Raw genomic sequence first — 21364 nt, forward strand, 5'->3', positions numbered from 1 at the left:
ATGGTTTGGTTGATTTGAGAAGGGTTAGGTTTAGGTTAAGTTTTGGGTTTTGGGTTAAGGGTTCAACTTTGAACAAATTTTAATAATGTTTATTCAAAACTCTTCAACCCTACACTGTATGTCACTTTGGATAAAAGGGTCTCCTAAGTGACAAATAAAAGGTAAGCAATAATTGTTGGCATTTCTGATTCTTCTCTCACAATTCTCATTCTGGTTCATGCAGATTGTTTTGAGGGGTGACATTTTTTTGTCTGTCTGGGTGGTTTAATGTAGCTTCCACTTACTGATAATTGAACCAACAGTGCCCACATGGGAACACTAATTTGCTTGTTATTTTAATCATTAGTAAGTAGAGGCCAATTGTCAGGAAACTGTGTTCTTGTTAGCACAAACACGTGGCATCTGTGTAAATTTTGAAATTCTGTAAAACAGGGAGTGAATATTTAATTAGGACAGCATTTTCTTATATTTGCTAAGAGCATAAAAAGTCATGTAAAAAAAATGTATCTTGAATTTTAGAGCTTAAAATAAATATAGCGCACATAACAAAATTACAATGTGTGATTTACTGTATATACATCAAATTCTCAGTAAATGAAAAAGCTGTTTTTTATACTTTGTATAATTAGAAAGTGAGATGCAGAGGCTGTAAAAGAGTGAGATAAAGAGAGAGAGAAAAGCCAAACAGAAAACCACCTTCACCTGTCTGGATCTCTATTCTATTGGAGAGGGGTGGTCACGGTGCTCTCTATAATCATGTGTTATTAGACACAATAAAGGTAGCCAGGCAGCAGACATTTCATTAGCGAGCCTGTGTGTTCTATAGATGCCTGAATGCTACTTCATCATACAGACAGAAACGCAAACAAGCACACACACTTCCATCAGTGCGTAGCAGATAAATAATCACACATTCAAACCTGGTGAAAATGCTGCACTACCAGCTGCTAATATCAAAGGGTCACATCACAAGCTGATTTTTGTACTATTCAAAATAAAAGATCAATTGAAACTTTTGTCTGTGTGAGTTTAATGAGTTCATGTAGCATTTCCACTTAGCTCAGCTTCCTTAGAAGTAGATTGGAGGAGTTCTTAAAAAAAGGCCTTTTGTCACACTGCTAGCCTTCAGTTTTAAGTGGCACGCACTGCTTTTGATACTCTATTACAGGTATGTGTGTGCTTCTCTAAGCATGGCAAAGCAAATAGATATTTGTAAGTGGTAGTGTGTTACATGTATTTGTTCAAGCAATGGTACAGTATAAATAGTCAACAAACATTACAATAATGTTAATAGGGCTGTTGTCGCTCTCCACGCCAAGGTCATGGGTTCAATCCCAAGGAAAACACTACTATAGTGTACAGAGGAGCCCAAAAGTCTGAGCACATTGTGAATCTGGAAATATTTTCATTAAAAACCTGAAAAACACTTATTAAAGCTTATGATAAAAATAAAGAATATATTTTTAGGATTCTGCACTATGTACTGTAAGCACATTTATGACACTGAGCATGTTAACTCATTTGTACAAAAACTAAAGGTTCCTTGCTTCAACTGAATCACACAAGATGCGCTTTGAAACATTTTCAAATCATGCTGGGTTAACATAGATCATCAGGTGTTTCATAAAATGTGTTGCGTTTATGCCAGCTTGAGTGCATGCTGTCATTAATGCAAAAGGGGCACGTATACCAAATACTAAGATATTCTTTTTCACTTTTCACTAAAATTGTTATGCTGATCATTTGCAAGTCAATGGGGTACAACACTTGGGGTACAACAAGCTACAAGGCAGAATAGGAGTAGTCCATACAACTCAAGTAATTTAATCCATATCTTCTGAATAGATCCAATTGTGTAACTCCAATGTGTAACTCCTTTTTTATTATAAATCTTGACATCTGCAGTCTTCTATCTGCAATCAACAGTTTTGGACCCCATTGACTTGCATTGTATGGGTAAAAACACATTATATCTCCATAAAAATATTGTTGTAGAAATTTTAATACTCATTGATCAGTAATAGTCATTGCAAAGGAATGCCATTTGGTCTTTTCATTTGTAGAGGGCGATGAGGATAGAAAATGTATGCATGTGCTTATGTCTGAACCGAGACAGTATTTACGACTGAAAAGCTGAACCGAGACACCTCGGGAAAGGCTGCGTGGGGTCCTCTGCCCTCTTCAGGTAAGAGGTCATTTAGTACAGGGGGGTATGTTTGGGCTAGTTAGTAGTAAATCAGGGCTAGTAGCCTAGTCCCTGTATCTAAGGAATGTAGAGGGGGAAGATCTGCTTCTGTTGGAGACCTTGGGGAAAAGAGGTATAAAAAGAGCTCAGCCCTTCCTGATAAGGTCTCACTCATGTCACAGTGTAATTCCTGTGTATTGACTGGGTCCTTCTTGCAAGAATAAATTCTTTGAAAAGACTGTTTGATTCAGAGTGTCTCTTACGCAGTGATAATGGTTGGTTAATAATTTTTTGCCACAACAATATCTTTGTTTGTGTTCCATAGAACAAAGAAAGTCATACGTTTGAGATTGCATAATGGTGAGTAAATAATTGAGAGAATTATACATTTTGAGTGAACTGTTTCTTTAAATACTAATAAAAATAGTAGCATTTCCTCAGATTTCTGGACCCTATTGTATACCAAGTATCCACTTTAATTTACTTTGTATAAAAGCATCTGCCAAATGAATAAGTGTAAATTTAAACAGTCAGAGAAAGAGAGGTACTTTGCACATATATGGGCATGTACTATTACTGTTACTACAACCATTCATGGACGTACGCATAATTTCCTTTCTCCCCTTGTTAGAATCGGCTTCTCTCAGTGAATTGATTCAGTCAGAGTAGTGTATGCATCCAGTGCAGTAAGAACATGGGACACATCTCCCCTTTATGTTCCCCTGGGGTATGATCTGTCCTTTACAGCAAGAGTGTTCCACCCCACACTTGAGGAATTTTGAGCAATGCACACCATCTCTTTGCCACACTCACCATCACAGATACAGACATCCAGCACAGCCCTCTGGATTTCTCCAGCCTCTCTGAATTCTCAGACTTACACCATCGATCATTTCATCTCTCTCTGAAGCTTTTAGGGATGCCTCCAAAAGCCACAAATCAAACAATACTTCAGTCAGACAAGCATCCAAATCCCATGGTCCACTTTACAGAGGAGGAGAAAAAAACAGCACTTTCCTCAAATACTGTATGCTTTGAAATCCCATGACTTTTCTTTTAAGCATTTGAGGCTTAAATTGCAGTTTTTTTTTGCTGTAAGGACAATTAGGTATGTTAGATAAACTAGCATCTAACATAAAATAAATCTAATATGAAAAGTAGTTTTGACTGTAACTTGATAATGTCATAATTTTGACAAAATCTGTTGAATTGTTATCTAAATAAATACAATTACAAATACTAACTACTTTGATTTTTTTTTTAATATATATATTTAGCTCTCCCAAATTTGGTGTGCAACCCTATTATTGCATGATTTTCCCCCATTATATAAAATGTAGCATTCCTTTAAAGCATGACACCCAAGAAGTAGCATCATTTGGACACTTTCTTAAACCTGGTGGGAAAATGTCTAGGTTACTGTTGTAACCTCTGTTCCCTGATGGAGGGAACGAGACTTTGTGTCGAATGAAGCGACACTAGGGGACTTTCTTGAAGGCATCGGTTACCTCTGAAATTGAGAAAAGGCCAATGAGAATTTGGCAGACAGAATTTGCATGTCCCTCCCCCGGACATAAAGGGAGAGAATCATGCATCTGTTCATTCAGGTTTTGCACTGAGGAGCCGAGAATAAGGTTCGGCCATTACAGTGGCTCGGTTCGGCACCGTGGCCGGGGGCGATAAAGCGACGTGCCAAGCATGAGAGCCGCACCTTTTCTATCTCTATGTTTCTCACATAGAGTTAAAGTGGCTGGGGCCATTTTAACGCTATCACACAAATCGGGGAAGGCCTTCTTTTCCAACTCCAATTATGTCAGGGGGAAAAGACCCCACGGAGACCACAACTTGCAAAGGCTGGGGGGAGGTAAAGTGTGACGAAATACGTCACAAGGGTTTTCAGGCCACATGTGGAAATGGCGCATTGGTAGATCCTACCTGCTACGAGGGAGGAGTTGCTACAAACACAGCGACTGGGGGGGCAGCAGGGACTGCCCAAGGGAGATGCGGGCCTGCCAGTAGGGGGACCGTACCGCGGAAAATCCACAAAGGCCTATCCTGTGGAGCACCTATTCCAGTACAGAGTAATTTTAGTACCTGTAGTGGGTCTGGTGGGGGAATTCCTCTGCTGAATTCGCAGACCAGAGGGCTATGGAGGAAGAACATCCAGGAAGCGCGAGTTTAGTAGACTCTCCTGGGTGAAAAAGTGCACGTGATCACCTCAGTGGAGGGGAAAGTGGAACACCCAGTCAGATGTTCTGCATTCCTAAGTTTTATTTGCTCGGACCTGAGAGAACACGGGACGAGACCGACTCAACCCTGAGATTGTAAAATCTCGTAAAGGTATTGGTTTTTCCCAGCCCGCTGCTCTGCAGATGTCTGCTAGGGAGGTGCCATTGGCCAGTCCCATAAGGATACCACACTTCTCCTTAGGAAGCAAACAGGTCTACCTGTGCTTTGCCGAACCGCTCCCAAATCAGCTGGACCGCCTGGGGGGTGGAGCCTCCACTCTCCGTTGAGTATGCCCTGTTGCGAGGGGCCTGTTGTTGAGGTTGCCAGGGATATGAGTCGCTGCTGGCTCCAAAGGAGAAGATGGCGGGTGAGTTGCGACATGTGACGAGAGAGCATGCTGCCTTGCCGATTTATGTACGCTATCGTGGTGGTGCTGTCTGAGCGAATCAAGATGTGCTTGCCCCGAAGTAGTGGGAGTAGCAACTCTAGGCAGTTGATGTGCCAACCCAGCCGGGGCCCCATCCAGGAGCCGGCGGCTGCGTGCCCCATGCACACAGCGCCCCAACCTTTTTGGAGGTGTCTGTGGTGACCAGAACGCATCGGGACACCTGCAGTCCTCAGTCTGTCTAAGGGTTGGATGTCTGGCAGCAGAAAGAGGTGATGAACACAGTATGTGCTGCGGAGCCATGCCCATCTCGGGACTCGAGTCTAAAGCCAGCGCTGAAGCGGTCTTATATGCATCTACCCGAGCGGCGCGTCAGCAGCTGAGGATGTCATATGCCCCAGGAGCATCCGGAACCGCCGCAATGGAACCACAATGCTGTGTGCACTCGCTTTGTGAGGCACGCTGTCATTGAGACGGAGTCTAACTCCATGCTGAGAAAAGAGATCACATGGGAGGGACATGCAAATTCTGTCTGCCAATTTCTCATTGGCCCTTTCTCAAGTTCAGAGGTAACCAAGGCCTTCAAGAAAGTCCCCTAGTGTCGCTTCATTCGACACAACGTCAAAGTGAGTGACAGACAGGGAACAAGAAAAAATCTCAATTCTGTTCTCAATTTTCATAAAATTGTTACAGTATTTTGCCAACATTTGTCAAGCTCGACCATTTCAACTGTTCCCCAAGTTATTTTTAACAAATGTTTTACTTTTATTTATGGGAAATATGTTTATCTCCCAACAAGAAAAGAGAATTTGCCTTAATATAATCTTAATTTAGGCTAAATTTGCAACCCTGTTACCTATTTTGGTATATTATATATTTTCCAAACATTCCTTTTGCCATATAATATATATTATATTTTATATATGTAAAATATAATAGGCCTATATATAATATTCTATTTGCAAAAGGAATATTTGGAAATCTAAAATGTATATTTCCTATTGACACATTAAAACAGAATATATCAAATATCTTAAGAAAATATTTTTGTGAAACATGTAAGACTTCTGCACAGTATATATATATATATATGCAAACCTCATAAAATAAACAGAAAATAAAACAGCTCAGGTTGAAAAAACATTTTCTGAAGGTTAAGCACCATTTGTTTTAAAAAATATATTTTTTAGGAGTTTCAGGCCCTAGGTTGAACCTTTTCATGTGTTTATTAAAAACATATTGGAATCAGGCATTTAGGAGGCAGCAAACAACAATGGCAAGCATAGCAAAAACCAGAGCCTTGTTGCAGGTAGCAAATTTCGGTTAACAAATGGAGATTAATGGGGGGCTTTAAATAGCTTGGGGATGCAGCATTTAAATGGCAAATGCTGGAGGCATCTGGAACAGTTCAGTTGCGGGATGTGGACAGCATGTTAGTGTGTTCTCACGGCTGGCTGTGAATACATTTGTGATGCATTATTGTTCGCGAGTGAGTGTGGCAGCTGTGCAGAGTGGCCTGGCAGTCTTGTAACATTGCTTGTTCGATATGAACCATCAGGCAAGATGGCCATCGTGGGGTGTATTAATCAGTCTTGCTGACCAATGAGGAACTATAATGACACGGTTCACACATGGCATCCCTGCTGAAACAACCAGCTTAGACAGGAGTTTCCATGCTGGCTTATGCTTGTCTAGCTGGTCAATCAGCAAAGCCACCGCTGGTAAGGCTGGATGACCATGACAAGGCTGGACTTTATTGTGAAAGATCCAAAACACAACATATGCAGGTGAACAACTAAGCCAGTCTTTTCAGTCAGGGTGGCCAAAGCAAACCATTTCTTAAAGGTTCTATAATCAATTAGCCATTTTGGATCTTCTGTCAGACGTTTTCCCCCGAAAATTTCATTTTCAGCTTCCTAATGTCATCATTTTCTAAAGTATGCAGTATTAGAGAGCAATATTTTTTAAAGTCTCTGATGTAGGAAAACGATGTTTCAGTGTGGATGAGGTGTGTCAACGTAGCAAAATCAATGCATATTGCAATTGATTCATATAACTGTATTAGTATTGACGTGGCCTTAGATACCCTTTTACCATTGAGATCACTGTAAGCAGAGATGAAGCAGGAGAGCAGCAGTGCATCATCTCAATATCATCAGAGTTGTCAAAAAATAATGGTAAAAAATAGCTCTGCACAACAAAATGACAACCACTTGAAGCTAAATATGTGCTAAACTTGAATGATCTGCTTTAATTACCACGCTCTCTGCTTCCTGCTTCCCATATATAGGCAGCAAAATAACTGACAGGCAGAAAGTGCCTCAATGAGCATGTTTAGATGCAAAAACGTACAAAGATTATGCTTAATAAGCCAAAAATGTGTTAAGTCATGTAAACACCTTAAACTGTTTCTAAATAGTTTAAGCAAAATTATCAGCACAGATAGATTTTTGCCAATCACCCTGATTTTGCTCTGCATGTAAACACCTTTACTGGCTTTCTTACTGTCTTATCCAATGTGCACATGTGTTGTGCACAAGCTTGTTTACATTTTGATATGAGAATTGAAACCTAATGACTTTAAATGTCATGTAAATGCAAGTTTCTTGCATTTTCATTTTTTTTTCTGTAAAGCTGCACTATGTAAGATTTTTTGGTTAAAAATTAACAAATTGTCATTATTGATTGAGTACATAAACATTCAATGTACGAAACAATATCCTTACCTTACACTGGCTCGCTACGGTAAGCTTATAAAAATGACTTGTATTTTGAGCTGCCGGGCTGGATTTGCCACAAAATCCCTGGTTTACGCTTGCGTGATTACATCATGCCCGTTAACAAAGAAATTAATATTACTCGTGTGTTGACCAATCGTGATGTATCTACGTTGTTGGAGGAAGTTACTGTGACATTTACTAATATGTATTCTGAAACTGACTTCTTGTAACAGTTATATGTTCATGTTTAATAAAGTATATTTTATCCCCATCATTATTGAACCCCCGTTTTTAAGTTTTCAGTTTACTGTGTTATTGTGTGCATGGCATTGCCACGTTCATGGATAGATGAACCCAGTCGCAGACTAGAAATTTAACAAAACACTATAATAAACAACTGAATAAACTATTTAAGGGAAAAAGTCAAACAGAAAGCACTGAAACCAAATCTGGGGCAATAACAAGAAAAGAGTGCTAACCTGACCCACAATGAGAAATGACAATGAACCAACAAAGACTAGACCAACATAAGGAGAATATAAGGGGAAGGAAATGAGGAGGGTAACAAGGGAAATCGGTGTGAACAACTGAAATAACAAGGACAGAACATGGACTTAACGAGGTGGAGGAGTGAGGGAATGAGGAGGCGGAGACAGCATAACAAAAAAACAAATAACACACAAAAAACAAGAAGACTAAATTCAGAATCCTACCACACAGGAAGAAATCACGACAAAAGTGGCAGGACCCTGACAGTCATAGACATACTTGTAGTATTACAGTTCAATTGAGGTTGTACAATTTAATATATTAAAAATATAATATAATATATATTCAATGATTTTCCATTGAAATCTTTTCAGCCATATCACAAGTTTCACCTCTTAAATTGTGTGGTAAAAAGTGTAGTACAATACAAACATAAACAGTAGATAAAACACTTGAATAATCATATTAAAATATACTGGTAACTGGTGGTGATTGAGTGATTGAGTCCCCTGTTCTCTGTGTAAAAGTGCTTTGAGTGTAATGTCAGAGAATTAATTTATTCAAAATATATAAATAAGAGTGTTTTTTATCTTCAACAAAGCAAGTAATATTTCAGTTTTAAATGTTTAATTGTATAACATAATATCAACATGAAAATACCATGTTTTGAGCCTGGCTCTGGATATCTACCAGTCATGATCACAGGCGGTGTCCAGATAAGCAATACATGTAAACGCACCCATTATCTTGTGATTAGCTTATTAAAAAACCTTACCACGACTCATGGTCCCAATTTTTTGGGCTGTTTAGGGCTGTCACAGAGACAGGGATGATAATTCAGGACACCTATTTAAAAGATATTTGTCAGTTAATATAGAACTTTTCTGCATGCCATTCCATTTAAAAAAAAAAAAACTGCACCTTTAAGGACAATTCACACCATTTCAGAGCCATCTGTCCAAAAACACTTACATTTCATCCCTTAGTAGACATTTTTATCCACAGTGACAAAGAGAATGATGCAAGTAGTAATGCTTGTACTTCAACGGTCTTCCTCATTTGTACCACTTTAAGTGAAATAAAAACAGATAAAACTAATTAGTAGAAATCTGGCTCTTTGGTCATGTTGTGCGATAATAATAAAAGAGCTTCACGGATCACCGAATAATTACATGCTAAAGATAAGACTGAGGTGCATAATGATTTTCCTTTCTCTTTTATTTGTGTTTCCATTTTAGAAGCGCAGCCCAAGGCTCTGTGCGGCTTTCTCTTTGAGGCCTGTCTTCTCAACAAAATTACTCTCTAAATGTAACGCTAAATAAAAACGAAAGAGGGGTGGAAAATTTGTAACCTACAAGATTCAGACCCTAACATGAAGAGCAGCTACTGGCTGAAAACAGTGATGGCGCCATGGAGGAAATGAGCCTTACAATTCAGCATGGCCTGTCTTGCTTCCTTCATTTACCTACATTTTGTTTATAAGACACAGAAATGCAAACACAGTGGGTTGTTGCACAGGCACTTATGGTATATGCATACAAATACTGCACATGTATTATCAGACAGATGCCATTTATGCCATTATGAATGCATAATCATTCACACATCATTGGAATATTTCATATGAGCACTCCGACAAGACACTACTTTGGATATGCATCCTGCCTAGACACTCATGTATTCATATATTTAGGGTGTGTTCACGCTTGTAGTTCGGTTCTCTTGGTCAGGACCAAAAAAGAAATTGATACATCTTGTCCTGGTTCGCTTAGCATTCACACTGGCATTTTTAACACCGAACATAAAGATACGAAACAAAAGGCAACAGGAAAAAGTCACACAGCTTTTATGACGTATATTTTGCTACGGATCTTACCGAGCATCCAAAACAATGCTGGCTGCTGGGCAAAATGTGCTCGTTGGATATATGTATATATGTTGGTATTTTTACCAGCTGAGAACAAACAAAGTGCTAATAAAATGTGTAAAGGAGTCAAAACAGCATCAGGAATTCCTCCGTAGTACACACAAACGAAGATACGCTGCAAGGACGAATGGCGGCATTTCCGACGCCTATACCCAACTGTAATGGGCAAAATAGCTCCTATTATGAGAAGAACCAGGTAAGCATGAGGTCAGTTTTTGGCAAATTACTTCCTGTTTTTGGTCCGTTTATATGTTTTTGGTCCATGTTGCATTCATATATCAATCGAACAGCACCTGAGTTCATTTGGAAGCAGACCGAGATTCACTATTCAGGCGGTCTCGGCCCGCTTGTTTGGTGCGAACCAAGGTTCGGATGGCAGCATTCACACTTGTTCAAATGAACCGCACTAATGAGCAATCGCACCAGAGTTCAATTTAATCGAACCAAACCTGACAAGTGTGAACTCACCCTTACTCACATCCAATAAAACCCAGCTTAAACACTAATTTATCAGTGCTGCTATCCTGCAAGTGTATACAGAGGGGCAGAACAAGGTCAAGTCTCAGGTGGGAATAAGCAGAGATTTGAGCTTAACAAGGCCTGGCAGAAGAGCACAAGCCTTAGCTACTTCACTGTAAGAGTGAGCAAGAACTGGGTGGTCTACTCTAAGCCAACTTTTCCATTAGCTTCCACTGAGTACAACTTGTGCCAAGTCAGCAACTTGTGCCAAGTCAGGAATGATGAGTGCCTGGCAGCCTCTCGCTGCTAAATTTGACTCCGCCTTCCTACAATTTCCCATTTCTCCAAGGAATAGATCTTTTTGCATGCTGAGCACCCCATGCTGCTTGGTTGTTTATGTGAGTGAGTGATTATTATTCCCTCAAAGAGATTCAGAGAATGGCAGCAGGCGAAAATGCAACTGTATCAGCAGTGCATTGTGTCTACCAAGCAAAAGAGACGGATCTGCTCTTCCTCACGCTGACAAATCAGTCCGCCAGACTAGCTTTATTTGATTTAATACCGACCTACACAGCCGGGTAGACTTTTACTAAATAATGCATGCACTTCTAAATCCCTTTTGACTTGTTCATTTGTTAGGGGGGAAAAGTAGGTTTATTGCAAGCCCTAGCTAAAAACAACAACAACAACAACCACAAAAAAACCTCAACAAATCAGAAACACAACAGCATACATATCCAAAATTCACAGGTAAAATCTCCTTTTTGTGACTCTTCATCTAAGGTCTTTTGTCATGATGCAACTGACGCTGTTTTCTACAGGCTACGAAGACTGAAAATGTGTGTAGTGTTTACAGATGGCTGCAAAAAAGTGGCTCACAATGAGTATAAGAATGTCAGAATAAGGTCTGACCCCAAAATAAGCAAAGCAGACAGAGAAAAGTGTCCACCATTCTGTCTCTACCGTGAGGAAATTATTTTGCTTCCAACACATCTACAAAAACAATATCATTATTTGTAGTTATCCCTGCTGAAACCGACTGATCATCTCATGGAAAAATCTATTTATTTTTGTTTTGTTTTTTGTCTGCTAAAATTGGTCTATGCTTTCAGAATTTCTGAACTGCCAGTGGCCAAAGCTGGAACTACAGTTGTGCGCATGCAGTCCTGAGACCAAAACTGCATTCTTTCACTTACGTCTATGAATGGATGTGACATGAATATCACAGTAGGTTCAGTTTAAAAAAACTAAACATTTGAGTAGTGATTATAGGGCTGCAACTAACATCGCAGCTCTATACTATTTTGACAATCGGCTAATCTAATGATTATTAGAATGATTACTCGACTATTCGGGTCGATAAGATATATAGACTTGCTTTCAGAGAATGTATCTTGAATATAAGTGTATTTTGTATATAAGTGTATTTTTTCACTTAAGAAAAAAATAGATACTCATATTAAAGAGCTATTCTCTGAAAGCAAGTCTTTGTTGCAGTTTGTAATGTGCTAAGACTATCACCTTTTTGTTAACTTTGATCCATCTTTAACTCACAAAAAAAAACCACTCTCTTCTCACCAGAGTTGTGTATTGCTTCAGGATAAGATACACATAGTGACACATACAGTATATTATGACTCAATACATTGTGAGCCATCACATTATAGCTAATCTAGCTGCAAAAAACATGCACGAGGGATAAGCGTCCTCATGCCAGATTGTGCATCAGTTGGATGCAGTTTCAATCTCTCCTCCTTAGATCGGGTCACTTCATGGGACTCATAGAAGCGGTGATGACCGCATTGTGAAATTATTTGAAATTTAATAAAGAATAGATTAAAGATATAACACCGGTAAGTTTCCTTTATAGATGCTCTGACATTTTCAAATTTATTTCCTGATGACAATGCTTCTGTATTTACTTATTTAGTATATAATTATAATCCTCATACTTTATGATCTACATCGTTGTTGATAATGTAGACTAATTGTTTCAGCCCTAAGTGATTACATTAATATACTCCTAACCCTAGTTTAAACCCTAAATCTAACCCTTATCATAACAGTATTGAAACCAATACAACTTTCTTTCATTTTGCAGCTGAAGACTGGAAATGTACTTCAAATCTAGGGCAGTCACCACTTACAATTATGGGAAGTTATTTTCTGCAGATCATTTCATTTCTGTAGTTGGTTCCTTAATAGTCTACAACCAACAAAAGATCTCTGCTGCCTATGCACAGTTTACTATCTATCTTTAATGGTTCAAAACGTTTAGGAACATCTTACTTAAAAAACTAAACAAAAAAAGTAACTCAAATATCTTTCACAGTATATTCAATTTCCTCTCTCTTTAATTAACTACACTTAAACTTCCAATGTACATTTATTGCATGTCAAGTTTGGCATTACAGTATACCCATTAGCCAGAGGTTTTACATTCTAATCTCAGAGCCTCTCTAAACTGAGAGAAAAGAAAGCAATAAGCATGCGGTTAGTACTCAATCAAGGCTTTTGCTGCCTTCTGTTGAAAAGATCGGGACAAGGCTTTGAGGATTGCTGAAAGGTCACCATGCCTCTCCCCTGCCATTTAGTGCTGATCATTAAAAAGAACATAATCAACTGGAATGGCCTTCTTCCTATTACACTTTTACCACTGCAAGCTCTGCCCATATACTCCACATAACCCCCAAATCTGAACTAGGATTATGATACCCTTTCCCTTTGGAATGGTATCCTTTAATGGATAGTTAACCCAAATTGAAAATATCATAATTTCCTCACCCTCATGTTGTTCCATCCCCTGTGAAGAAATTTTGGGAAAATGTTCATGCAATTACAAAGAATGGGGACTTCAAGCTTCAAAGAGGATGCAAAGCACCATAAAAGTAAAATAAAAGTAGTCCATATGACTTGTGTGTTGTATATATAATTACTCTTGAACGGGAGTCTGTATAAAGCCCAGTTCAGAACTCGCAGGTCCAGGATTGTCCACAACCCATTGCCTTTCTTTGGTACGATGAAGTAAGTGCTGTAGAACCCTTACCCCATCTCGGCTGGAGGGACAGGCTCTATCGCTCCCTTGCGAAGAAGTTTGGCAATCTCTGCACACTGATGTGAAGCAGATGCCGCTAAACTGGGGTGGGTGCCTGGCGAACTGAATCGCATAGCCAAGTCGGATGGTCCTGGCCAGCCACCGCGATGGGTTGGGAAGTGCTAGCCATGCGTCCAAGTTCCGGACAAGGGGCACTACAGGGACAATTGCGTCTGACATACCTGGAGGTGGGGCCTCACGTCAGGAAGGAGCAGGTGACGCCACATTGAGGAGATTTGCTTTGTCCCGAGATGGATGCGCTGGTCGGCGTCCCTCATTTTGACCAGATTCAGCCACAGGTGGTGCTCCTAGACCATCAAGGTGGTCATCGCCTGCTCGAGTGCTCATGCCGTGACCTTCACCGCCCGGAGGTGCTCCCGGTCGCCGAGCACAGCACCAGGAGCACATCAGGATCAGGACAACCCACGTGCCAATCATCTAGCCACGAGAGCTCAGGGGAGGGTGGGGGATTCCAGTCAAACCCGCGGCAACCCAGGCAAGCATGCCGGTCAGCTCTGCGTTAGCCTCAGACTGGGCGGGCAGAGCTGAAGTTGGCAGCCCAGTCGAGTCTTCAGCATCCGACATCGCCAGTGTGCTCTCCGATGCAGTGATTGAAGACTCATCCAGCTCGCAGGCCCAAAAACAGACGTCAAGCTGGCCATGAGGCGGGCTGGTCTCATTTCGGAACCGGACGGGAGCAAACGTGCTGGGGAATGGGAGGTCAACTGGGAATTACCCGGCGAGACTGCGCCCATTGAACTCCCCAAATCACCTCCAGAGCCAGCCGGGTTGGCCTCATACCCGTGGGTAGAAGGTGCAGCACGGGGGCAGCTAGAGTGTCTTTCCCACTTCGGAAGACGGAAAGCCGCGACCGCAACGCAACTCGCAATGAGAACATGAACCATCCACAAACGCTGCCTCAGTATGATCGCTGCCCAGACACGTGAGGCAGTGCCCGTGACCATCGGAGGTGGAGAGATAACGACCGCATCCAGGAATCTCACAAAGATGGAAAGGCATCTTTATAAAAACATGTCTTTAAAAAGACGTTCAACGTCAATGTGTGCTCTAATAGAGAAAACATACTTTTTAGCAGGAATATACATTATTCCGCACTCGTCGTGCAGAAGGAGAGAAAGCCACTGGAAATGCACCATATATCCAACAGCATATGCTTCTTAAGAGGTGAATGGAACAGCAGTAGTATTCAGTTCGCTGATAGTACAACCGCTCGACTCAGAAGAAAAAATCTGAATGAGAGTGAGCATTCCTTCTCCTTTTATACCCGTATGTCCAGGGGAGTGGCATGCAAATTCCACTCGCCAATTCTCATTGGCCTTTTATCAAAAGAATAGAGGTGTTTGGGGCTCTCAAGAGCGACCCCTAGTGTCACTACATCGACACAACGTTGAGTGAGTGACACAAGGGGAACTCCAGTCTCCATTCTTTGTAATTGCATGGGGACAACTCATTTTCACCTTTTGTGTCCAATGGAGGAAAGAAGGTCATACAGGTTTGGAGTCAATGATGACAGAATTTTAATTTTTGGGTGAACTATTCCTTTAAACTATTCACCAAAGATTGCTTAATTTTAATTCAACAGATTTAAGTAGTCTCGAATTATTACCAAAATACTCACAGTTCAGATATGTTGATTTTTTATAATCTACCGCAGACAAATAAATGCTTTCTGATTGGATTAAAAGATGTGGGTTATGACTCACACCATCCGCACCCACTCACAGCTGATCCATCAGAGAGGTGAGAAACATCCAGACACGTCTACAATCACACATTCCCAGCATGCCTCTGCCCACCTATATACCCCCTTAGCCACATACCACCCCCCCCCACTGCAGTGTGAGTGGACCCCAATAAAGCCAAACATTCTGATGAGAACAACAAAGAAATGCTCTGTTCTGCACCGCCAGCAAGACTGTTTTTGATTTCTTTCTTTGTCACAGTGCCTGAGAAAGAAAACAAACTGCTAAAATTACAAGTAAATTATTCATGCAGAGTTGCTCTGGAACACAGTCTACAAAATCAAGCAGTGATTCAGCATTAGGCACAAAAAAACAAAGTCAGTTCAGAGGAATCTCTACAAAACTTCTCTAACCTCTTCCATGGAACACAAATGGAAATGTATATGTCTGTGCCAGTCACTCTTCACTTTCATTGCATCTTTTTTCCATACAATGAATGTGAATGATGACTGTGGCAATCTGCCTAACATCTCATTTTGTGTTCCATGGAAGAATGAAAGTAATTTGTGATTGTAACAACATGAGGGTGAGTAAATTATTTTAATATTTACAGTATTCTTAAAGAAATAGTTCACCCAAAAATGAAAAAAACATCTCATCATTTACTCATCCCCATGCCATCCCAGATGTGAATGACTTTCTTTCTTCAGCTGAACACAACCAAATATTTTTAAAGAATATTTCAGCTCTGTTGGTCCTTTCAATGCAAGTGAATGGTGGCCAGAAATATGAAGGTCCAGTAAGTAATCCATAAGACTCCAGGTGTTTAATCTTCAAAAGTGATATTTTACTATAAATCTCCACTTTCACTTTCATTCCCAGATGTGAAATAGTGATGGGAAGTCAGATTCTTTTGTGTGAACTGGTTCTTTCAAATGGTTCGTTTCAATGAACCAGTTTTAAAAAAGTTTTATGTCATCGTGTAATGACGTCATGGTACATAATGATAATACCCCGGTTCATGGAATACTCACTATTTATTGAATACATTCAATAAAGCCATATGTAAGCACATATTGCTGATTATTTTATTCAATTAATTAATATTATAATAATAATAAGGGTGTTTATTGTCATCATTAGCCTAGTTTCCATCAATTTTTCGTGCTATTTTGTTATTGAAAAATTTAAAACACGTAAAACATATTTAGCTAAATTTGCCATCTTCTGCCTGTTTCCATTCAAATGGCCCTTAATCAATAAAAATGGTGTGGTTGATGACATCATACCTAAAAAAATTACTTTGTTGCATAAGATTTGGTTTATCACAAAAGAAATCTACCCTTATGCCGTTTCCATACAGATATGTGTGTTTATCGCTAATTCGCCTCCCAGATGTTGCAAGTTTTTGTAAAATGGGGAGAGTATTGAGACAATGCATCTCTCGACTGAAATGCACCCTCATTCAAGTCCTCGGTTCACGCATGCTCATCAGCTGCTCATTGATCTGTTCTCAGTATTTCGAACCAGAAGAGACGATTCTCAGTTCAATGTACTGTTTACTAGAGAGCTGCTTTTCCCGGATCAGTGTACTGTTGAGAACTGCTGCGACCGGATCATAATCATATGTTGATAAAACTGTAATACAATCAAGTCATAAACATAATTCCAGTATGTATTGTTATATTTTCTGCTGTTCAGCTAAATATATCAGAAACATAAATTTCGCCCACTCCTTAATCACAAGGCAAAGTGTGTCGTACTCCTCTGAAAGAGGCAATACTCAGTTCAGTGTACTGTTCACTCGAGAGCTGCTGCGAGCGACTCATTGACGTAAGAACTGTTGCGACTGAAGCGTTCAGTCCGATTTGTGAACAAGTTGGAGCGGTTCATCGCAAAGAAGAGTTATGAAAAGCAGATATCACCAGTTCCAGGATCATATTACTCCCGGTTACTGGCTCACTGCAAGTCGGAGTGTCAGGCACGTCTAAGAGACAGGTTAAGATAAGAAAATGTGGATCAGTGTTGACTCAAGACGGAAAACTGTGTGAAACGATTCAGTCCGATTTGGTGAACTAGTTCAACTCGTTCACTGAAAAGAACTGGAACGATTTGTTCACAAACTGGACATCACTAATGTGAAATTTAAACTAAACAGGCAACACATGTGACTTTCAGATGTAAAAGTAAAAGTGGAGATTTAGAGCTGAGTTATTCTTCTAAAAACATTTGTTTGTGTTTGGCTGAAGAAAGAAAGTCATACACATCTGGGATGGCATACGATGGAGTAAATGATGAGAGAATTTTTAGTTTTGGGTGAACTATCCCTTTAAGGTATATAAAAAATAAATAAAAACATAATTTAAACCATTTAAAATGTTTGCTATTGCATTTAACAGATGTCAGAGCTGAAAAATCAAGCCATTAGATGCAACATCTGTCTCCCAAAACACAGCCAGCTGAAAATGTCATCCAGCCACCGGAAAGGTGGTGCAATATAATCCTTGAGGGTCTTTTGTAGAGGCTCAAATTTCCATTATATGTGATGGTTGTATGGCCGTATCCTTCCTTCTGGGCCGGATGATGTCGGCATACTGACAAGGCCCTGCTACTGTTGGCCATCCTGGGATGATCCTTTTACCCTGTGCTGCAGGGAAGCTGTCTGAACCAATCAATTAAACATGTCCCCTGAGAAATGTTGGGGTTGAGACTGTAATTAGGGGGCTAAGTATGTAAACAAAAGCTCCATGTATCACAGACATGCAAAACAGCTGTGCACACACAGCCCAATCAATGAATACATTTGTGCTTATATGACTCATGGGAGAATTAAATTGGGTGATCTAAGGGGATGACTGAGAGTGCAGTACCTGATGTTGTGTGACTTGCGTTTGATCTCGTTCCAGCAGAGGTTCATGTTGTTGTCAGGGTGCTTGTTCTTCCGCCCCCTGCACTGGGTAGGCAGCTCCTGCCCCTCAGGATCCACTGGCAACTGGCAGGGTACACAGTGGCATCCCGGCCACGAGGGCCGCCCTGCAGCTACAACACACACATTTCAAGAATTAGAGAACTCTCGTACATTCACAATCAAATAGATATTATCATTATACAAATTATTATAATTAGGGTTTTCGATCGCTAAAAATTATGATGATTAATAAAATTAATTGCAAATAAATGCACATATAAATATTTATTTTGAGAAAAGCCCCTAAAAGAAGATAATTCATTATTAAGACATTATGGATTTCTAGTTAAACACTGAATAGACAATAAAAAAGTTGCTCTAGAGGTCAATATATTGTTTGTTTTATTTCCAAATCAATGAGCATAACCTATCGCTGGCCTACAGTGTACATCAATCCATTTTCATCAAGGTCTACTTAGGGGCTGTAGACCCCGTGGCCTCATGCTAGAACTCACTATTTTGGATTCGCTATACACAACGCATAATAAAAATGAATAAAAACTGACTGAATGCTGTTCACAAGGCTCTAGACTGTCATTTAAAGGGTTACTACCTTCTGCTGCATCTAAATCAAGTTGATTTCCTTGAAGCGCTCTTACAGACAAACAAAAGTGCCTCTGGTAAGGAATCTCTTTAAGTTTTTTCATTGAAACTTCATGAACTCATTAATTCTGAATGCAATGCACACATTTTTGCGAAGGGTCCTAAAACCCCCACACACTGTGACTCCCCATCTAAATCACCAGGTAGCGCCAGCGAGTCTGGGAGTTAGAATGCTTTCTTGACGTTTTTACAACCCAAAGAGCCTCTCCAGAGAAACTCGTGATATCGCCATCTACACACTGAAAATCTATACACACACACGTTCCTACCATTTAAAACCCAGAAATGGCTTATTTTTAAGGAAATATGTTTTATTCCCGTATGCTTGGGTATTTCTGCTGTTATATCAAACTAGTTAAGATTATTTAGTTGTGTAGTTAAACTCTGAGGGCTTATATAAAGAGTCTAAGAGTATATATTCACTTTTAAGTGTACCAAATACAAGTTTCTTGGTATCAAATTAAACCTTACAACTCGCCCTAGCTGAATATATATATATAAGGTTACATTAAAATGTATTCTGCTATGTTTTACCATCTTTTGAGTGATTCAAACCACATCCAGACCCTGTTGTAAATTAGGCAAATGACGAGCCTTGACAAGACAAAGGGAACCATCTCGCGCCAAAACTGAGGGACCTCACTGGGTCATTCCTCCCAAAGGAGGTGTGACCTCCCTACCTTAAAAGTCAGGATCTGGTGTTGAATCGTTCTCTTTTGTCCTCTCTTGTCCTCTTATCCTTACATGTCTCTCTTATCCGTTTGCTCTCTTGCTTTCTTACTCCTTTTTCTCTTCTGAACCTCTTCAAGTTTTCTTCAACTTCTCTTCAAACTCTCGTCAGACATGTCTTTTGTTTTATTTGGCGTTTATCTCAGTCTTTTTCTTGTCTTCGGACAAAGCTCAACACTCTATGTTTTTGAAGCAGTCCGATATCCTCAGAGTGAAAGGACTCTCTCTCAGTTTCAACCATTACTCCTAAGATGCTTTGAACTTCCCGCGAGCGATCCACGCTCGAGAAGCACCAAGAGAAATCCTCCATCTCACGGACGCAACGAGGACATTCACGCACACACGCAGTCTTGTTCAGCGACACAAAGGTCCATTTTGCAAGTATTATTCCATCTAAATTCAAATGCGTTAAAGTGTGTAAGTCCCTTGCTGGCTCTTAAAGTTTAACTGTTGTAACAAGTTTGCTATCCCTGTAATCTCTTTATTTTCCTTACTGTTTTACTTTGTTTGTTCTATGTTAAATGTTTGTTGTTAAATGTGTTCTACGTTTGTTAAGTTTGTGATATATCCTAGTTCCTTGTATTAAACCCAATTATACGCTTGATTGTCTGTGTTTGTTGGTCATAAAGCAAAGCCTCTTTAATGTGCGATCTAAAGCTACGAGCTGATATTATCAAAGTTAACGTGCTTTGATTAAGTGAGCTTATACTAAGAATAAACCTTCTGGAGAATTGATCAAGAGTATCGAGCAAAGTGGTTCGGTGGACGAACTGATTGGTTGCGGTACGGGTTAATTCCATTAAGGTGTTCTGAAAATTAATACAGCCTGTCTGCATATGATGTATATTCCTAATTAATTATAATTCGTTGTGTTTAATTATCTATATATATATCTGAAGCAGGCTTTTGGGCTATATAACCCCTGTTTTGGGGCAATTTAGAATGTATTGTTATCTAGTTCAAACCGTATGATTAATCATTGATTACAATCATTAATATTAATTGTACATTCCCCAAACCTGAACCAAGAAACCCTACACCTGTTTGGATGTAAAGAGTAGCATCTCTAGTTTCGTTTGATATTCCACTTTAAAAAATCTGTTCATTTTTTGCGCGTCAGCGTGCTGATAAACATGATGTCCACATATGTGGAAACTCTTACAGCATTTCATCAAAAGTACAAAAAAAGTTTAATAAACTCTAACACATCTGTTGGTCAGTTTTGCTTCATTTTAATGTAAATTTTGTTATCACTGTACAATACTATTATATTCATTAACAATAGTTAATGCATTCCTATATATTTACTAAGCATTTACACATTGAGAATAAATGGGTTAATTCAAAAACTGAAAAATGTATCTTTTAGAGGCTGTAGGATGAAAAGGTGCATTTCAAACTGAGACTAGTAAAGATAGACAGCACACTGGAGGTTAAGTCATTCACTAAATAGGGAGCCAGGGAGCATCCTATAGCTTTCTATGCAGCTAAGTGCATTCAATCCTAAAATCAGTTTCCGGCTACAGATGACGTTTGGACCACTCAACATGTTTGGCAAACATGGAACAATAATCAGTACATGGTTTTGGTAACATGGTTGGCAGTCATTGGATGATGCAGGACATTACTTTGAATCAGAATTAATTATGCTAATTTCTGATGTAATGTCTGTAACATCTCAAAAACACGAATAACACTCCTGGAAACATAACAAACAATTTTATGAATTTTTTTTGACTTTCTATAGCTTAATATTATTTACAATTTCACAACGTAGTCCCACTGTCTACATATGTTGACATACATTTTTAGGAACATTTGTTTATTAAGCGCTACTAGTTACAAATCAAAAAGGGAAATGGAAAATGCACAC

The 21364-nt window shown here is 39.6% G+C and overlaps 1 protein-coding gene across 1 annotated transcript in view; it reads right to left on the reverse strand.

Annotated features, from left to right (window-relative positions):
• Positions 1-21364, reverse strand: part of LOC127660003 (dystrophin-related protein 2-like) — a 113999-nt gene that overhangs the window by 74373 nt on the left and 18262 nt on the right. The window contains exon 2 of the mRNA XM_052150037.1: positions 18062-18230. Coding sequence (XP_052005997.1) covers positions 18062-18108 — 47 coding nt within the window. The 5' untranslated portion in view covers positions 18109-18230. The remainder of the gene's footprint in view (positions 1-18061; positions 18231-21364) is intronic.

The sequence above is a fragment of the Xyrauchen texanus genome, chromosome 19 (genome assembly GCF_025860055.1).
Source record: "Xyrauchen texanus isolate HMW12.3.18 chromosome 19, RBS_HiC_50CHRs, whole genome shotgun sequence".
Classification (NCBI taxonomy): Eukaryota; Metazoa; Chordata; class Actinopteri; order Cypriniformes; family Catostomidae; genus Xyrauchen; species Xyrauchen texanus.